At 43.8% G+C, this 15,689-nt stretch overlaps 1 protein-coding gene and 1 non-coding gene across 2 annotated transcripts in view; one reads left to right on the top strand and one right to left on the bottom strand.

The window, feature by feature from the left end:
* Positions 1-1,922: 1,922 nt before the first annotated feature.
* PASD1 (PAS domain containing repressor 1) overlaps positions 1,923-15,689 on the bottom strand; it is a 40,173-nt gene continuing 26,406 nt past the window's right edge. Inside the window, exons 8-14 of the mRNA XM_041000036.1 lie at positions 13,667-13,844; positions 10,203-10,435; positions 6,620-6,796; positions 6,159-6,284; positions 5,479-5,762; positions 4,219-4,381; positions 1,923-2,048 (exon numbers count right to left, since the gene is read on the bottom strand). Coding sequence (XP_040855970.1) covers positions 1,923-2,048; positions 4,219-4,381; positions 5,479-5,762; positions 6,159-6,284; positions 6,620-6,796; positions 10,203-10,435; positions 13,667-13,844 — 1,287 coding nt within the window. The remainder of the gene's footprint in view (positions 2,049-4,218; positions 4,382-5,478; positions 5,763-6,158; positions 6,285-6,619; positions 6,797-10,202; positions 10,436-13,666; positions 13,845-15,689) is intronic.
* On the top strand, positions 7,593-7,699 carry LOC121169556. The gene has a single exon (XR_005885861.1). It is a non-coding gene; the product is annotated as a U6 spliceosomal RNA (small nuclear RNA).

The following is a 15,689-nucleotide window of genomic DNA, read 5'->3' on the forward strand; positions in this document are numbered from 1 at the left end:
CAACAGTTCCACATGCACTAAGAGAAGGGGAGTGGTGCACTAAGTTTGTGGGTTCCTAGTCAACTCCTTTGCCACAGGCCACAAGTGAGATGGCTACAGCAATAGACATTGATTTCCCACAGTTCAGAAAGGGAGGCAGCACAATAAGGCCAGCTTCCTGCGAGGCACACTGTCTTGGTTTGTAAGTGGCCATCCTCAGGATGGTCTCAGGCCCTCTGATGGGAGTGTGCACACACACACAGAAGGGTTCTGGCAGAAGCACCTGCCTCTCCTGTTCTCCCACTGAGAACACTGCTAGTAGCATCAGGGGTGCGCTCTCGTTGTCTCACTGAAACCCAATCATCTATCAAAGGTTTCATTTCTATATCTAACATTCTGCACAAAGAAAAGTTCAGAAAAGCTTGGAAAAAAATTTCATCTGCACTAAACATGCGGATTTGTCTTTGTCGTTATTCCCCACACAATACAGTGGAATAGCTATCTGCACAGCATTTACATTGTGTTAAGCGTTACAAATCAGCTACAGGCACTTGAAAAAGCCATGGGTGGCTGTGTGAGTTCTATCTAAACACAACACCATTTCATACTGGACACCTGAGTATGTGTGAACTGTGGTTTCCGTGAGGGAGGCTCTTATAACCAGCCCTCTAGAACCAGCCCTCCGCAGATCCTAAGAAACACCACTGCCATCACACTGGGGATTAGCATGTCTATACAGGAATTTGGCTGGACACAAATTAAGTTTACACACTGGATGGAGATGACACTGCTGGAAAGCTGCTAGCTTCCTCCTGTGTGAGGCACCACGTCTGCCCTTTATCTCTTCCAGGAATGGCTGACTGCCTTAAAAAGGCAAACAAGTTCAGGAAGGGCTAGCCAAGCCCCTCAAGCACACACCCCAGGCAGCAGGTGGGAAGATGCTCCCATTCGAGCTCCACTGGTGAGCATACTCCAAAATCCTCTAAGGAATGGAAAACGGCTGTAGATGCCAAAGATGGTAACTGGTTGGCACACAGCCCTTTAGTATATAGCTGATGTCTGAGAAGTGCGAGGCACAGCCATGGACACAACCAATGACCCAGTACTCATTAGGTTGACTGCTTCAAGGCCTGGTGGGCCTGTGGCTGCCTTTGGTATCAATGGAGGAGTCGGCACAACTGAGCTACCAACTGGGCCTGGACACACAGTGAGATGGGATGGCAGCTATCAGCTGCCTCTGCCAGTATGGCATGGAGGCTGCAGGTCCTGCACAAGGGCTCCAAATAATCTGGTGGGAAAGCCCTTCCCTCGCACTCCTGGCACCATTTAACTTAAGTCAACACCACTTCTAAGGTTCCAAAAAGAAATCACAAATTCATGGCCAGCTGCAGTGAGAGAAAATGTTTATTAAGCAACAAGGCTGTAATCACTTTAGCTCCTGTGTGAGTGCTTTTGATGAAATAATTTGGCATACCAACAGTTGGAATCCCAAGCCTCTGAGTTTCTCCAAAATGACGGAGAGGCCCATCTGACCATAAAGGCCAGGACCTCAGAATTCTGATGGTTAAGAATAAGGGCTCAACAGACTGCAAACCATTCTGCCGATGTTTTTTTCTGGCAGGAAAAAAGGCATTCCAACTTGAACAGACCTGCTGCCCATAGTGGAATGTGTGTATGCCCAGCTGGCAAGGGCACACCAAAGACAGCAGGATCCTGCTATCGCCTGGTTGCTGTCATACACTAAGACACAAAGAGCCACAGGCTATCTTTGCAGCAGGGTTTCAAAAACACAGGTTATGCTTAATAAACAATAACAGAGTGTATCAAGAAAGAAAAGGAAGTGTTAACCCCCTAAGCCCCCCACCAAGGTACTCTGTGCACCTTGCACTTGGTAGATCCCCTGAATTTGCAGGCCTCGTTGGCCTGCTCCACCCGTCTTCTGCTCATGGCTTCGGATGGAAGTGCTTCCTGTTCCGCTGACCGGCAGAAGGGGCCCTTTGGTCTGTGGCAGAGGCCTGGAAACCTTCTTCATTGGGAGGCTGCTGGGTTCCTGCATCAGTAAGTTGCACCTGCTGGCATAAAAAGAGTCAAGGTAGAATCCTTTGCTTGACCCCTCAGCCATGAAATCTACGGAGTGCCGGGAGAGATGAGGAGCTGGGGACAGCGAGCTGCCTCTGCTTTTCCGCTCTCAGCACTGTGCTGGCTTAGCAGTCAGCACAAGCAGACCTGGGGCTTGCCAAAGTCACTTGTACAGCTCCCAGCTGTGTGTGAGCTCACTGGGGAGGCCTTACGTGGTCATTTCCATGTGGCTTTAGATCCAGAAGAGGTGCCAGCCCACCCTGGGGGTGCGCAGGTGGGAAGAAAGATGGCCACAGAAATGGTTTGACAGAGAGTGGGTTGTTGGGGCCTCTTCTGTTTGATAATGAGGGATTCCTTTGGGCTTATGTTGAGGTGATACAGGATTTCAATTAGTGGGGAAAAAAGGAGGCCAGAAGAGAAGCCAGAGCAAGCACAAGGAGGCAAGCTGGGATCTTGGCGAAACTACCAGAGGTGAAACTACCAGAGGTGTCTGGAGAGCTCAGGGCAGGCGGGCCCTTGAGGTTTTGTGGCTAGTGAAGCTGCCACACAACCACTACCTTGGGTTGCTCCACTGCTGTTTCTCAACAGAGAAATCTTCCAGAATCCACCTTTTCCACCTCCCTGGGCTATGTACTCAGCTTTGTGCTTGCTCTGCTTCGCAGGATCTCATCCGGAGATTAAGGGTCTCAAACCCAAGCACAAGGGGTTGGCATTGTGTTGTGGCAGGTTAAACCACTGCCTGAGATACCAGTACCCTATATTGTAGCTACAGTTGACCTTGGTCTACTCTCTTTTAATGTAATCCCTTGCTAAAGAGCCTGGGAAAGCAGTGACAGATGGCCCAAGTGCTTGGGACCCTGCCACCCACATGGAAGACCTGGATGGAGTTCCAGTCTCCTAGTTTTGGCTAGGCCCAGCCATAGCTGTTGTTACTATTTAGCAGGTGAATCAGTGGATAAAAAGTATTTCTCTCTCTCCCTATAATTTTGAAATACATATCTTTTAATAAATAAAATAATCAGGCATGAAGAATCTCACCAGAGTCTGGCATTCATAGTGGAATCACTGAATCTACACATTTCACATATGAGAAGACTCTATAAGGGACCAGTTTTCTGGGAGCTTCGGTGGATAGGTTGGTCAAACTATTTGAGTGTAATCACATCTTCAGCCATTTAAAGTATCTAAATTCCTTCACTGCACCTTGGTGTACTGGCATTTTTGTTGCAGTCACTTAAAAGAAAAGAAAGGCTATATTAAGGAAATCTAAAAATCAGCATTTTGCTAAAAGTGCTATTCCTCAGATTGTGCCTACAGCCCCCACAGGACCTGCTAGGAGCTTAGCAGGGAGCAAAACCCACTGTTTAGCTGCCATCTGTCCACATTCTATCTTAGAAATATGGTTAATGTAGCTGGCATGCCCAAGTGGGCTGCTCTTCCAAATACGGGGCATCTGACAGAGGACAGCAGGCTCTTTCAGTAGGTACCTTTGTTTTCTTTTCAGCACAAGGAAAAAAAAATCCACCGTGAGCCATAGACTCAGTAGCAGAACTAAAGATTATAAGTACAGAAAGGGGCCTTGGGCCCAGGCAATGCCCTTAGCATTAAAAGTATAGCATGGCTCAAGCTAACCAACTAACATATTTTTGCAAAGTTTCAAAGAGTACACTTAAGATCCACTATGAAAACTCACTTTTTTTGAAGAACCCCTGCGCAGCACCGAGCACAAGCATCATCTGGATAATCATTCTGTTATATGTTTAGCTTTGGAACTCGAGCTGTGGTGTGGTAGACTAAGTCGCTGCCTATGACACTGCCATAGCATATCAGCACCAGTTGAAGCCCAGCTGCTCCGCTTCTGATAGAGTTCCCTGCTGATTTGTTTGGGAAAGTAGCAGAGGATGGCCCAACTGCTTGGAACCCTGCCATCCACATGGGAGACCAGGGCAGAGCTTTGGTCTGGTTCATCCCTGGTTGCTTTATCCACTTGTGGAATAAACCAGAACACAGATTTCTCTCTCTCTTTTCTTTCTCCCTCATTTCAAGTAGGTAAATACATAAGTTTGAAGTCTGAATTTCATGCCTGGGGTCTGCTGGTGGGAAGAAGCCCAAGTTCCTCTCAACATGTGCTGTAGGGAAAAGGAGAAGGCTGCAGCATACCTGGTGCCACAAGGGCTGCACCTGTACGCCAGTCTTCTGCTCATTGGCAATCCAAGGATTAACTCCATAGACAGCATGGAGCTGAGGAGGAGGAGTAGGCTGACGCCAAAGTTTGAGGTAGTCTTGAGGTGTCTCCAAGGTTGTCAGAGTTGATTCAACACTTCTGGAATACACAAAAATCATTTCAGAATTTGGGCTATGCACCAAGAGCAGCTGAGCCACAGAGGTCAAGTGGTTGCTGCCCAAGAACAAAACTGTAAGAGAATAAAGCTGCTGCAGTGAGGCAGACCTAGAGATTATGGCTCAGAGACATGCTCCTACTCACAGGTGCTTCCGGCACATTGCGGGCAACACCTAATCTTCCCAAGTAAAGTAAATGGAGGTACAGTAAGAAATTATGTGCCTTACTATTTGTTTTATATTTTCTTATTCATTACTTGGTCATACCTGGGGCTGCCAAAAATATGCCTTAGACAAGTCGTGTCCTTACCCTCAAAATCAGTGTTCTCTCCAATATCATAAGCCTGGAGATCTTGTGGTAAGTATACAATCCCAGCCCAGACTCCGTAGCTACTGTTTCAACACACTCCTCAGTTACCTCGTACTGACTGTCAAGGCCATGGAAATCCTTTCACTTGCTCTACTGTGATCAACAGATACCAGGGAAGTTGGAGCTTGATTCTGGAAGCCCAGATACTCTGCTTGACCACTTCTCTACAGATGATCTGTGCTGAGACTAGGCTTAAGGAATCAAACCAAGTGGTCATCTTGGTCTACAAGCTAGTAGACCCTAGTTGTGAGGGTGTAGACCCTAGTTGTGTAGACCCTAGTTGTGAGGCTTCCTAGTCTGTTCCTTTTGTACACGAGGACTCCTCTGTTCCATCAGTGAATGCTTGGCCGTGCACCGTGCATGCAGAGGCAGTGTGGCCAGCGTCCACAGTGTCCACAGAGAAAGGTGATATGAGAGCGAGTTTCTACTGTTTAGAGCAGGAGTGAGGAACTTCTAGTGTGCAGGTCTGCCTCTGCAAAAGCAACTGCAGATGGGACTCAAAGTTTAGTGAGTCTGTATAGCAGGCTACCTTTTAAGCTGATAACTTTGTATAGCACACAAATGGATATTATAACTTTCCATATGGCCCTTGGCAGAAAAAAAAAAAAACACTCCCCACCCTTGGCTTACAGAGAGAGCTGTTGGTATCCCATGTCCCTAAGAAGAAAATGGTGATTTTTAACCATATGGCCATTGCATGCACTCCTTACCTGGAATCTTCCAGGCCGTCAGTATCTGCATGTTGGTAGAAACCAGTGGGCTTCTGCTCAGTTATTATTTGTAGTGGAACAACAATGGGTGGAGTCTGCACATATGTAACGTGTTTATTATAGACCGGCAGAGTTTGGCTCGGCAAGCACAGCTTCATCGTCTGATTCCCCAGCATGGCATCATGCTGCTGTTGCTGCTTCTTCTGCTCCTGTAGCTGTTCCATCTGCTGCTGCAGCAGCATCTGCTGTTCCTGCAAGTACTGCTCCTGCTCCTGCAGGTAGCGCTACAGCAAAAGATGAGAGCACCACAGCTCAGGCCTCACAGGAAAGCATGAAGACCACCCACTGCATCCCCCACAAAGCTGACGCCCATGGGCTCCTGCCTCTGCTCACAGGCTCAGTGCGACTGTGTCCTGGTTTGACAGGGCACCAGCTGGTATCATGCTGCTCAGAGAGTGTACTACTGCAGCACATATACACATGTATGTAAGCATGGGATAGCATGTGTTTGGGTCTAGCTTGCACAAGACTTTTTAACTATCTTGTATAAATGAACTAAACAAACAAAGTGAGTTCAAATCCTCATGAAAATAAAATCCCACTTCAGTTCCACATTTCAGATGGGCTTTCCACACCTGGGTGGAAGCAGTGGGATGATTCTCAAACGTATTAGGGAATACCGAAGAGCGAGATGGGCCACAGAAGCGTTTGGCCTCATGTACATCCGAGAAGGACCTCTTCCGTTGGCCAGAGCATTCAGGCTTGAGTTCAGGACTCACAGTGTGCTCTGGTGTGGATGTCAGCATCTGTAAAGACACAAAGTCGCAAAGCCTTATTCAGGTTTCACACCTTTTCTTAGGGAACAAGAATGCAGCAGGATCGTCCACAAAAAAAAAAAAAAAAAAACCCAAAGGAAGTCTTGTCTGCACACAAGCCATGCCTTTCACCATCAGGTGCCTTGGGGCCCATCGCAGCTCCTGCAGCTAAGAGCAGAAGGAGAAAATCCCAAGCAGCAGCTGTGCCGTGCCTCTCTGTGAAGAGCAGCTGCTTCTACCACCAGGCCTATCGACTAACTCCTTGAAGGGCGTCAAGGTCCCTCTCCGCTCTCCCTCCTACCACTTATACAGAGCCAGTCTCGGACCTGATACGCAGACCTCTGCATTGTCTGGAGTTGCTCCTTCATCATTTCCAGAGCATCTTGCTGGCTTGTTATGTCAGCCTCTAGCACCTGAGTTCGGACTTGCAGCTGTTCCTTGAACTTCTGCATCAGGTTCAGTTCATGGCCACCGGTGTTGGAAGCAAAAGGAAATGATGACAGCTGTGGGAAGGAATCATTATGATTCACATACAGGAACACTACGTTCTTCAAATCTCACCATGTTGTTTTACTTTACATTTTTCAGACTAAGACTTAGAAATAATAGCACTCCAATCCATATTTAATTCATTTACAGAAAGATGAACTGAGGATAATTATAAGAATCTGATAATTCTACATTAGAAATGGACTCACAGATAATTTAGTCTGATTTTTTTTCCTAAAAAGGAAGATATGGAATTGGGCCAGAGACATGAAGTGCACAGTCACCAGTGGAAGAATGAAAGAGTGGAGCCAAAGTGGTGCACTCTTAGGTCAGACTGTCAGAGTCAGAGTCAGGAAGAAGCTAGTAGGATGAATTAAAGTTAAAACAGGGATGTAAAATAGGCCAGAGGAAGAAATGCAAAGGAAGGAACTCATATGAGAGAATTTAAAAAAGTGGACTTCTGGGGCTGGCACTGTGGCATAACAGACTAAGCTGCCACTCGTAATTCTGGCATCCCATATGGGCTCTAGCTTGAGACCTGGCAGCTGCACCTCAGATCCAGTCTCCTGCTAATGTGCCTGGGGAAAGCGGTGGAAGACAATCCAAGTACCTCAGCCCCTGCACCCATGTGGGAGACCTGCATGAAGCTCCCGGCTCTTGGTGTCAGCCTAGTCCAACTCTGGCCATTGCAGCTAGCTCAGGAGTGAACCAGTGGATGCAAGACTCTCTCTCTCTCTCTTTGTGTGTGTGTGTGTGTGTAACCCTGTCTTTCAAATAAGTAAATTAAATCTTAAAAAAAAAATAGATCAGGTGCTCGCTTCAGCAGCACATATACTACAAATGGAATGATACAGAGAAGATTAGCATGGCCCCTGAGCAAGGATGACATATAAATTTATAAAGCATTCCATAGTTTTTTGCAATATGTATCCCTGCTCCCAAATCAAAGACAGACTCCAGATGAAACTGTTGGACATGTGTAGATAATGGGATGCTGGACTGTCTGACATTGTCTGTACTAGCAATGCTGGGGCACACTTAAATAACAGACTCATGACTCCTTACGAAGGATTATACGATTATAGCAATGTGGGGAAAATCTTGTCAGGGTGGGATATTGGGGTGGCGGGGAATCCCAGTGTCTATGAAATTGTACCATAAAATTCCAAAATTCAAAATAAAAATTTAACAAATTAAAAATTAAAAAAAAATTTAAAGAAAAATAGATCAGAAACAGGATCTGGAAAGAACTTTTGCTTGCTGTAAACTGTGCAGACACCATGTGTATCAAGAACACAAGGAGTCCATGTCTTGATTTATAATTTTTTTAAATTAACAATTGGGGAAAAATACATGGACCTGAAATTTCTAGTGTCAAAATAAATAGGCTATTATATCACATTATGGTCTGTCAATATCTTTCATGGTGAAGATAACTAGTTGAGGGGGTAATGATGTGGGGAGATGCAGAGATGGGAAGGAGAAAGTGTGAAAGAAAGAGAGAGATCCATATAATTTTATTCTCCTCCTCAATGGAACAAAAATATTTGGCCCATTAAGAACTGCCAGTTATCCTTTTGGTCTACATGAAAGTAAGCATTTATCAGATCATGAAAACAAAACATAAAACTCTCCTAAACTCAGAAGGACAGGAAGAGACAAACTTTACACGTTAATACATCTTAAACAACCTCTCCTGACAGGAGTCTTCTTTTTGTTGTCCCTGGAAAATCAGCTATCAAACCTTAGACCTAAACATTTTCCACTGACAGGAAGGGGCTCCCTGTTGTGGGAGGAGGAGTAGCAATGGCACATGGCTTCCTGCCCCGCCCTTTCCCCATGCTCTAGCATCAACTTGCATTTGATTCTCATAAGCGTGGCAGCCCTTCAGCCATACGGATACAGCTTCCCTATTCATCCCCCTGGGTCTTTATCAGAATCTTTGCTGCCCCTGCAATGTTTCCCAGTTCCTTCTTGATCTTGGGCTCTAGCTCGGGGGTGTCATTCCATGGCACTCGGCATGGCTACCTACAAAGCCAGGCTATACAACATCCATTGTTGTCAGTCCAGTGACTTCAATCAGAAACTATGCTTGGGCAGGAGCTAGAAATATATTCACAAGAAAAGAAATCTGGCAACAGCAAAAGGGAAAATAGATTTTCACATAATAAAAATATAAGTAAGCACAAAATGGATTTCCACAGATATTTCCTTTTAAATAATTGAAATAATGTTCACAGCAGTACATAACGCCCTTGCAAGGTTAAGATCACTTCACGATGGAGGAACAGACCACAGGCTTGCCAAGGTTGCACTGCAGTAAATTCCAACAACTGTCTTTTAGTCTTCAACTCTTTTCATCAGATAAAGATGCTTTTGGCATTAGGAATGGAGTGATTCAACTTAAACTCAGTGACTGATGTACATAATTCACCAAAACTGACCATAAACATATTGTCTTGGCTGCTGATTCAGATTTTAATAATCATCTCTAATGCACAAGATGATTATCCTAATCTGCATTTATGTACACATTTGGTAACAGATGAACTATAGAATGGCTAATTCAAATGTTTTGTTGAAGACTGAATACATGTAACAGTGAAATGTTCAATCTAACCTCACAGAACAGCACATGGAAATACCAGCCTGAAGGAAGAGCTGGTATGGGCAGGCAAGGCAGGTGGTCCCTGCAGGATGGCTCCTACTCTGCACACACTGGTAAGGAGCCAGCACGGCTCTTGCAAACATCGACTTTTCTTAGTATTCAAGTATTCAATTTGCCTCAACCTGCTTGGGCATTCCACAGAAAGAGAAATCCGTTCTCAAGCAGTCAGCCTCCAACCTTTCTGTTGGCAAGAACTATCTCTGGCTTCTAGGCGGCATCTGGAAATCCACTACAACAGAAGCAGGGATAGAATTTTGCTTGCTTGCTTTTACAGGTGTGTTTCCAGGCCCGGCACAATCAAGCAGTAGCTAAATCCTCGCCTCGCACATACCAGGATCCCATATGGAAGCCAGTTCATGTCCCGGCAGCCCTGCTTCCCATCCAGCTCCCTGCTTGTGGCCTGGGAAAGCAGTCGAGGATGGCCTAAAGTCTTGGGACCCTGCACCCGCATGGGAGACCCAGAAGAAGCTCTGGGCTCCTGGTTTCAGATCGGCTCAGCTAGGGTCATTGTGGCCACTCAGGCAATGAACCAGTGGAAGGAAGATCTTTCTGTCTGTCCTATCTCTGTAAAATTTATCTTTCCAAATAACTAAGTCTTTAAAGTAAAAAAAAAAAAAAAAAAAAAAAAGAAGTGTGCTTTCTACCAGAGTGAAACCGGGCACGAGAGTGACCGTTCAGTGTTGGCAAGGTTTGAGGGGCGCACACAGGTGTCGGAGTCATACACGTACTTGAGCACTGAGGCTAGCGGATACGGTTGCGGAGGACAGGACCTCCTGCAGCACGGGGCCCTCTGAGTTTGGTGAGCCTTCCTCAAAGTCTGGCTCGTCTGGATGCACTGAGGACGCTGCTGGTGAATTGTCCAGACTCACTGAATTCACAGAATCCTCCAGCTCATCTGAGCTCACTGAAAACTCTATGTCAATTGGATCCTTCAGCTTCTCCGGATCCACTTCAGGTTCATATCCAAAGCTCTGCAAGGATCCCACTGCAGAAGAAAATATAGCAAGTTCACGACTGAAAAAAGCATAAGTATTAGAGATCTCAAAGGTATTATACAACAGTGAAATCCAGCTTAATCACATTAAGGAAGAGACATGCCTGGCACCAGGAATCACAACAATACTGTGATTTTTTAAAATCTTGGCATGCTTGAAAATGCAGCAGAGGGAGAGAGCTGAATTTCTATCCATCCGTCCAGCATAAACTGGTGCCTGTCGTTCTGGTTGTTCTCAATCGCTACTCATAAGCACATGATACTAAGAGTTGAATACACACTTCCCTTATATTTGCAACGTGCCTAGTGAAGTGGAAATGTATTTCCACTAAAATCTCTATGTAAATATTCATAGTAGATTTATTCATAATCAACAAAAAAGGAAATAAACCAGACTTCCTACTTTAAGTGAATGAATTGAAATATATAGTACATTCACAAGACACAATACAACTCAGCAACAAAAAAGCAATGAACTGATGATTGCGACAACATGGCTGGATGTTAGCTGCTTTTGACAAAGCCAAAGACACAATATCAAAAGAGCTAGATATCGCTTAAGTCCATCAACATGACAGCAGGGAAACCTGCAAAGACAGAATGCAGCCCGTGATGCTCAGAGTGTCGGACACAAGGGTTGATACGTACAAGAGGCAGTGTAGTGTGGTGACGGCTACATGAGTTTCTGCCTTTATCCAAATGCATAGCACTATACACCCACAACAGTGAATTTTGATAAACCTAAGTTTAAAAATAAACTGATTGCAGTGTGAGGACACACCGCTTGGAATGCAGACTATCACAAATGAATTTAACCACATTACAAACAAAATGTCATATCTACGGTGAAGGGGATGAGGAAAAAGGCAAATCAGCTAAATAGCTTCAGAAAACAATGGCTTGCTTGGGTATTAGAAATCAAAAGGAAGAAAAAAGAAGTGCACACACAGCTTAACAATCAACAATACTTTTTTTTTTCCTTACAGAATTGTGGATTGCCAATCATGAAACTACTTTGTATAAAATTTTGTGCAATGAGCAAACCAACATTGTATTGTGCATCCTACCACATGCTAAGGACATGACCAAACTGTCCTTCACCACAGCACATAAGAATTTTTTGTTTGTATCTTTTTTAAGATTTATTTATTTTTATTGGAAAGTCAGATATACAGAGAGGAGGAGACACAGAGAAAGATCTTCTGTCCAATGATTCACTCCCCAAGTGACCTCAACAGCCGGAGCTGAGCCAATCTAAAGCCAGGGGCCAGGAACCTCCTGCAGGCCTGCCATGTGGATGCAGGGTCCCAAGGCTCTGGGCCATCCTTGACTGCTTTCCCAGGCCACAAGCAGGGAGTTGGATGGGAAGCTGGACTGCCAGGATTAGAACCAGTGCCCATATGGGATCCTGGCAAATGCCAGATGAGGACTTTAGCCACTAGGCCATCACGCCAGGCTCAGGACAGGAGTTTTGAATAAGCACTTTAAATATTTGGAAAACTGCCTTCTGAACATCTCTACTTTTTGTTTAGTACAACCTTGGCCAAACTGTTTTACTTCTTTTGCCACTGTCAGTCACTTTCTCAGTTTAGCATGTTAACAGCTCACTTATGGCTTTCTGATTCTAAATTTTAAGCAATGAATTATTAATAAATGATAGTGAGAAATCTATTAACTACTTAATTTATGCAGCAATGCCATCTGTTATTGCTAGTTGTTGCAATGTGGCCATTTCAGTGGAAAGCCAGCTGTGAAGAGTCAGAAGCACTTGAACAGTGATGGCTTACAAGGGAAGTGTATGCTTAGGAAATCACTGAGCTTACAAATTTTGCAAATTACAGTTGTGAATTGATGAGCTTTGTCCCCTCCATCCAAAAATCCATCATTGTAAAAGTACTTACTTTCGGAACAAAGCTTTGAGACTTACAGCAATAATGAAAGGTTTGTTAACCAACAGCATCAGAGTATTCTAAGAAGTTCATGGTAAATGGTATTACTAGAAGTTAATTTTGGTTGGAATATTTTTAAAGCCATGCATGGAAGGACTGCTCATATGCATGGCTCTCAAATTTATATGGAATGAAAATTAAATGTTTTCTTTTAATTCCATTTTCAAAAACTTACTGAGATAATCTCATATTTTAAAAAGCAAAAGTGTAAAAATACGAAAAATAGGGGCTGGTATGCTGGCATAGCAAGTTAATCCTCTGCCCGTGGTGCCAGCATTCCATCTGGACACCACTTTATGCCTGGCTGCTCCACTTACAATCCAGCTTCCTGTTTATGGCATGGAACAGCAGTGGAGGATGGCTCAAGTTCCTGGGCCTCTGCACCCACATCGGAGACCCACAAGAATTTCCTGGCTCCTAGCTCCTGGCTTCAGATTGGCTCAGCTCTGCCCATTGTATCCACTTGGGGAGTGAACCAAGTGGACTTTTCTCTAGGAGACTTTTCTGTCTCTACTCTCTCTGTAAAATTCTGCCTCCCCCCCCCCCGCCCCCGCAGTATGAATGGCCTTTATTGGTCACCATGTGAAGTGAAGGAGGGGATTGCAACAGTTCCTGCTGCTGAGGAGGCATCTGCACTCTCCCTCTCCACCCTCCAAAAGCAAAATTCTGCCTTTCAAATAAAAATTAAATAAGCAAATCCTTAGGAATAGTAAATGTAGCATTTTAAAATTTAAAATGGCAGCATGAATTCTATAAATGGAGATTCCACCCCCCCTAAAAAGCTGTCTATGATACAATTCAGCTAATTAGAGTCATGATGTGGACTATGCACATCCGAAGGTTTTGTGCTTCTATCAGCAGAGTCGCACAAAGCATTTAACACTCATGTGGAAGTGCCACTGCTCTTGGAGACACCCTTTCCCCTTTTGCTCCCGTCAAACCCTTCCCACAGCAGAACAAACTGCAGCAGTAGCAAAAGATAAAGCACTATTCTTCCCATGACTGAGCTCCAGCGCTTTAGAAAAGTAAACTTAAATGGGAGAAAATGATACTATTCGCAATCACTTGAACTTGGAATGAGATATTCATTTTTCACTTCTCTCTAATCATCATCTCAGTAAATTCACAGAAGATAAAGCAAGCTAGAATTCCCTCCTGAGACTGAATTCCATTAGAAAAATAACATTAGTTTCATTTCAAAAGCTGCAACCAACTAATAGATCCACTGTTTTTCTTCTGATCATCTTCTACCCAAATGCCCAAATTTACTTACCTGGAGAATCAAACATAGTTTCCAGGGAAGATGAATCAGAGTTACAAGATGAGTCAGATTCTATCTTAATCACATCAGTGGCTTCTTGTGGTCCATATTCTTCAACAGCCACCACATCAGACTGATCCTGTGAATTTTCAAAAGAGAAAGGAGCTGCTCTTTCATTTAGCAGATGGATCTACACAACAGGAAGCAAACGCAGAATGTATTGTGCCATATTTCACACCCAAAATCCTAATACTGTTTCAATCATCTGAAAACATAATACAAAAAACCCACTGTGTCCTTGCAAAGTGTTCCTGAGGACAGCACCAAGCTGAGATTATGGAAGTCAGGAGGTACACGCTGCCAAACTCAAGAAGGGAAACACAATATACACATATGCTATCAGCAGAAGAATTTTTAAAAATGCCCCTGTATCAAAGTGTTGACAAAGAAATTACATGTTTCAGTGGAGTTGGTAGGATGCTGTCATGGCAGCAGCCAATGATGGAGACCACCTCATTTTCCATGTATGATTATCAGCCTCAAATTACTTGCTCAAAAACACACGGGACAGTTTTGGGAATGCTGCACCATCACTGATGAAGCTATTTTTCCACAGTACACACTCATGTGCACATTGGATGCATATGACTGCCTACTGTGTGTGCCAAACCTGTTTAAGATGCTGGATATATGCTGTCCAACATATATATGCTGCTTCCATTGCAGGAATACGGAAAATACACTCCTAAGTTTGTTTTATTTTTTGAACATCAACATGCCCCCATGAGGTAGCCTAGCAGTGATTGTTCTCTCTTCCTTTCCAATTTATAGGTGAAGGACTGCCAAACTGTCTTTTTTTTTTATTTTGTAAAGATTTCCCTCAGGTCACATAACTGGTAAGTAGAAGGACTGGGAATCAAGCCCTTCTGACGACTCAGTCATTTTTAATTTGTAGTGACCCAATCTGTCACCTGTGCTAGACCTGTCAACACAGCAGCAGGAAGATGAAGGAAGACCTGGCCATTTTTCCACTTTGGAATGTCTCTTCTTCTATACCTTTTTCCTTCTGGTTTTATTTGCTATTTTTTTTACTATTACTATTTTATTTATGTGTGCCAGAAAGCACCCCAAAGTTCATGGAAAATGTATATTATGGAAAAACTATGTGTAAATTTCAGAAAGAGTTTTCACCAAAACAAAACTTTTAAATCTGTTTCCATTACTTTTCTGTGTAGTTTTGCACTTGAGGGGTACAGTCTGTGTGTAATGAGTAATCCAGATTGCTTAACATCTGCATATCCTTTTTAAAATAAACATACAATAATTGCATAAGTTTATGAGATATCCTGTGATATTTCACCTCATGATATAATATATGATTAAGCTATAGTAGTTAACTTTTCCACCTTTTTATCACTGCTTTATGCTTGGGGCCTTCCAACTCTTTTCTTCCAGTTCCTCATAAAATATCTAACAGCCTATTGCGAACTAATCACCCACTAGCCTGTGGAATTACAAAAGCTAAACACTCTGTGCTGTGGTACTTGCTACAATGTGTAGGAACATGGATGAAAACTGGAGGGCACTGGGTTAAGTGAAATATATCAGAAAGATGAATACCACACCTTCTGTCCTATATGTGCAAGCTTTAAAAAACATGGATATGAACCTATAATTGTAATTGCTAGAAGCTGGAAAAAGTTAGAGGGCTGGAGGAGGATAAAAATCAGATAAATGTGCAAAATCATACAAAATAATGTTTCTAGTCATTGAGGAAAGTCTCAGGTTTCTTGGTTTCTATTTGTACATACCCCTTAAAAATGTCTCCAGTAACATTTGGTAAACTAGCACATGGATGACAATGTGAATGTGTTAGGGGAAGAATGAGTACAACACAGACTGATTAGGAACTGACTCCTGCTTATGAAAGGATGCTGCAATCTGACAAATCCACTTACTTACCTTCTGCAGCAGGCTGGGCAATAAATTCTCATTATGAAATGCATGTGCAGGACAGGTACCTTCAACAATGTTT

Source organism: Ochotona curzoniae, unplaced genomic scaffold, assembly GCF_017591425.1.
Source record: "Ochotona curzoniae isolate NIBS_2020 unplaced genomic scaffold, NIBS_Ocur_1.0 scaffold_1852, whole genome shotgun sequence".
Lineage (NCBI taxonomy): Eukaryota > Metazoa > Chordata > Mammalia > Lagomorpha > Ochotonidae > Ochotona > Ochotona curzoniae.